Source organism: Solanum tuberosum, unplaced genomic scaffold (genome assembly GCF_000226075.1).
Source record: "Solanum tuberosum cultivar DM 1-3 516 R44 unplaced genomic scaffold, SolTub_3.0 scf00304, whole genome shotgun sequence".
Taxonomy (NCBI): domain Eukaryota; kingdom Viridiplantae; phylum Streptophyta; class Magnoliopsida; order Solanales; family Solanaceae; genus Solanum; species Solanum tuberosum.
This window is the reverse complement of record NW_006239227.1, coordinates 719,764-723,705: the sequence shown is the minus strand read 5'-3', so window position 1 is coordinate 723,705 and position 3,942 is coordinate 719,764. Positions and strand designations below refer to the sequence as shown.

Below are 3,942 nucleotides of genomic sequence, written 5' to 3'. Positions count from 1 at the left end.
GGTGGTTCGGTTGGGATTGAAAGGAGTTGTTTGTAGCTGCTAGTTTTGCTTAGTTTAGAGTTACTTGCGAGTACCTGTGGTTTTCGGTACTCACCCTTGCTTCTACACAATTGTGTAGGTTGACAGCTCTCTCTCAGATTCGGCTTAGTAGTTTCTTTAGCAGATTGAGCTTCGGGACATACTCGAGAGGTAGCGGTTCATTCCAGACGTGCCCTTGAGTTATCTTTACTTTCAGTTTTGTTCTATTCGAGAACTATACTCTGAGACTTGTATATTTTTATTCGAATTCTGTATTTAGAGGTTTGTACATGTGACAACCAAATTCTGGGTAGTGTTGAGTCTTAATTAAAGTCTTCCGCTTATTTATTATCTTTTATTCTCGTATTTCTACTTCTCTATCGTTGTGGTTGGGTTAGGCTGACGTGTTCGGTGGGAAATGGACACGTGTCATCACATCCGGATTTGAGGTGTGACACTGATGGACCATCACCTGTCCGACGGACCATTGGGTACAACATCAGAGGGAACCAGAAGCATGTTTGAAAGGGTGTATCTAACGGATCACATGACGAACCATATCACAAGCTACTGTCCATCAGGAAGACCAGTGTTAAGGGTCTTCCAAGAAGCTACTGATAGGGCACAACATTGCAAGTGACGGACCGTAACACTTTTGATGGTCGATCAGGCGAAGTGTCAGACGTTCTTCGTAGGGTTAACTGTCTTATTTTAAATTTCAATTTTCCTGAAGCTATGTAGAGTATTTCTTTTAGGGGTTATTTTATTATCTTAATTTTAGCGAAGAATATAATTTTTTTTATAGGTTTTATTTATTATCTTGATTTTAGCAAAGAATAATGTACGCTTGAATGGGACTTTATTCAAAACTGACTTAATTTTTGAAATCAATGCTTGTATGATTGCCTTAACTTTTGTAAGTAAATTCTTATTCAATGGAAACAATTTCATACTTTACTTCAATTATCATGAGTGGCTAAACCAACAACCAAGGGTTGTGGAATCTGTGATGACTTAACCTAAACAAATGGTGTTTACATAACAAAACTTGTATTGAGAGTGTATACCTTATAAGTTCTTTCGTATTAATCGATTTTAATAGTTGAAAATATTATAACTTTCCCTAGTTTTGACTTGTTTGAGTAAGAATGTGTAAAACCTAGGAAAAGAGATAATAACGAGGATTCAAGGTTTAAACTAGACTAATGTTTTATGTTGTAACAAGATTAACCAACTCCGAGTAAATATCATTGATTTTAGGTTGAAATGTGCCAATAAAAAGTGTATAATTATATGCATTGATGGTTAGACTGTTTTTTGTATGTATTAATTAATAACTTAGAATGAATTTACTACTTTGGAAGCAACATATATAGTTTATGAATCACAATTTTTCCTTATTAGTAGAAGATCAACATGATTATAGATAAAATTCATGTGATATATGGTCGATAGTATAATTTCTTTTTCGATGAATTCACTAAATTCATACTATTAAGAATTAGATTCCAGAAATATTTATTTGAATCCAATGAGTGGAACCCTAATGAACGCAAAACATTTGGTTCTCTTTTTGGAAATGAATTTTATGTTTGTTTTAGTCTAAAACAACTCATTAAAAAGGTGTATAATTATATGTATTCATGATGTAATTTTGGAAGTTGCATAAATAATTTATGAATTGCTATTGTTTTAGTAGTAAAAGATCCCGAAATTTATATTTTTGGAAGTTAGATAAATAATTTTCGAATCACTATTTTTCTTAGTAATTATAAAAGATCCATAACATAATTGTAGTTAAAATTCGTGTGATATGTGGTCAATAGTTTACTATTTGAAAGCTATATAAATAATTTTCGAATCACTATTTTTTTCTTAACAATATAAAATTAATTAACATGATTATTGTTAAAATTCATGTGATATATGGTCAATAGCACAATTCTTTTTTCGACAAATTCACTAATCCATCCTAATGTATATTAGAGTTCATTTTTTTATTTGACTCCAATGAGCTGCACCTTTGAGAACCCATCAAGCCTGGTTCTCTTTTGTGAATAAATATTATATTTGTTACAAATTGAAATGAGCATTATATAGTGTAGAATAATACATATTTACAGTGTAATTTTTTTAATAAGATTACTTTAATAACCTAGAATAAATGTTAAGTGACATGTTATAATGTATTAATTATATTGATGATATATAAAATATTTATATCAGCTATGTATAGAACTTAAATTTATATTGCATCTTCTTTTTATAAATCCTTCTTTTGATGCTTCATTTAATAGAACTCGTTTGACCATAAAAATGATTCACTTTTTTTTCAAAATATTTTTTACTTTATTCAGTGTTCAACCATGAAAATCATAAATCTAACTTGAAGTTGTATTTCAAATTTTAAAAATAACTTATAACTTGTTTTTTAACTCATTGTTCACTTTTGGAGTTGTATTTAATTACATTCTAATATTACAAAAAAAAAATTGCAAGAAAGTAATATCAAATACAACTCTATCTTCAATTTCAACAATATAATTATTATTTTTTGAAAAAGAAATTTAAAAAAAATTGGAATCTATGACCAAACGCATACTAAGAGCCCATATAGATTGACTTATTTTTTATTCTTCCAAAAAAACAAAACAAAAAAAGTTTCTAAGATTTTTCGTAATGTTTGATTAACAACAAAAATAGAGAAATTAAAACTGAAAAGTTGAGATTTCCAACTTAATAATTTATGCTTAAAAGCAATTTAAAATAAGCATATCCAAGCAAATAGTTTTACACAACTACTTAGAATGAAAACTTCAAAGATATTGCAGAAATGATGTCATTGGACTAATGATTGTTAAATTGGTCGATAAAACTACAGTGATTCAACTCACTATACCACATCTCCACAAGATGTTTCAGAATTTTTATGGCTTGCTCATGAAACGGGATAATGTGCTATTCTATCCATAGGAGCTAAAAGTACTCCATGTAATGTTTGACATGCTCACAATTCTACATAAATACGATATTTTTCTTTACCATGTCTTTGTCATTTTTACACCATAATTTCAAGTTCTACCCCCAAATTTCTCAATAGAACTCTATTTTTTCTTAATGATCTTTGTAACTACTTCTTCCAATGGAATATTAATGTCCAATGGCTGAAGAACTTCTTCCAATTCATGCCACTCAAGATCTTCGTCGTCACCATCTTCATACTTCACCCTAAACCAACCAGTTTCCTCGTCAAATTTAGTAACTTTTCCATTGTAATACTTGTCTTCAAATAACTTGCGAACTTCTCTTCCTTCAAACAATTGACCAAAATCAATATTCTTATGTGATTCTGCATCAGTAACTACTGGGCAAGGTAAAAAGGTGTCAGCATTTGAAGAAATAGGAGGCAACCCATTAATAACAACAGCCGGCTCTCCAGGTATATCAAACACTCCAGGTGGTAAAGACTCTTTCACGTCATTTTCTTTGCCCGAAAAATCCATTACAACAGTTCTTCTAATCAACCCTATGAATAGATGACCAATTTTTTGTTATACAATTGAGTTTCGCACTAACAAATAACAAAAATTTAGATCGAAACATCAATTACTATGAAAACAATAGTCTCAACACTTGGTAATTGTTGTAATTCAAATACTTTTCAAAGCAAAACTAGAGGGAAAAAAACTAGTCTCAACATTTTAAAACACTATCATGAATGTGCTAAATTCTGAGTAGCTTTTGCAAGTATATAACTAGTTGATAATAAGTGAAGAAGTCTAATGTCATGAGGAAATAATATATATAATAATAATACTCTCGAATGACCTTGCAGATTAATTAATTGATTAGAAATTTTTTTATATGTTTTTTATATATATAAAAATACAAATAAGATCATGCATACATTTGACATGTGTTACA

General features: G+C 29.8%; 1 protein-coding gene across 1 annotated transcript; it reads right to left on the bottom strand.

Moving 5' to 3' along the window:
• Window positions 1–3,089: 3,089 nt before the first annotated feature.
• On the bottom strand, window positions 3,090–3,521 carry LOC102588517 (dirigent protein 17-like). The gene has a single exon (XM_006359677.2). It carries the CDS (start codon window positions 3,519–3,521, stop codon window positions 3,123–3,125), a length of 399 nt encoding a protein of 132 aa, XP_006359739.1. The 3' UTR covers window positions 3,090–3,122.
• Between the last annotated feature and the right edge of the window lie 421 nt (window positions 3,522–3,942).

Coding starts and splice junctions, on each gene's coding strand:
- LOC102588517 (XM_006359677.2), bottom strand. CDS start 3,521: ATGGATTTTTCGGGCAAAGAAAATGACGTGAAAGAGTCTTTACCACCT.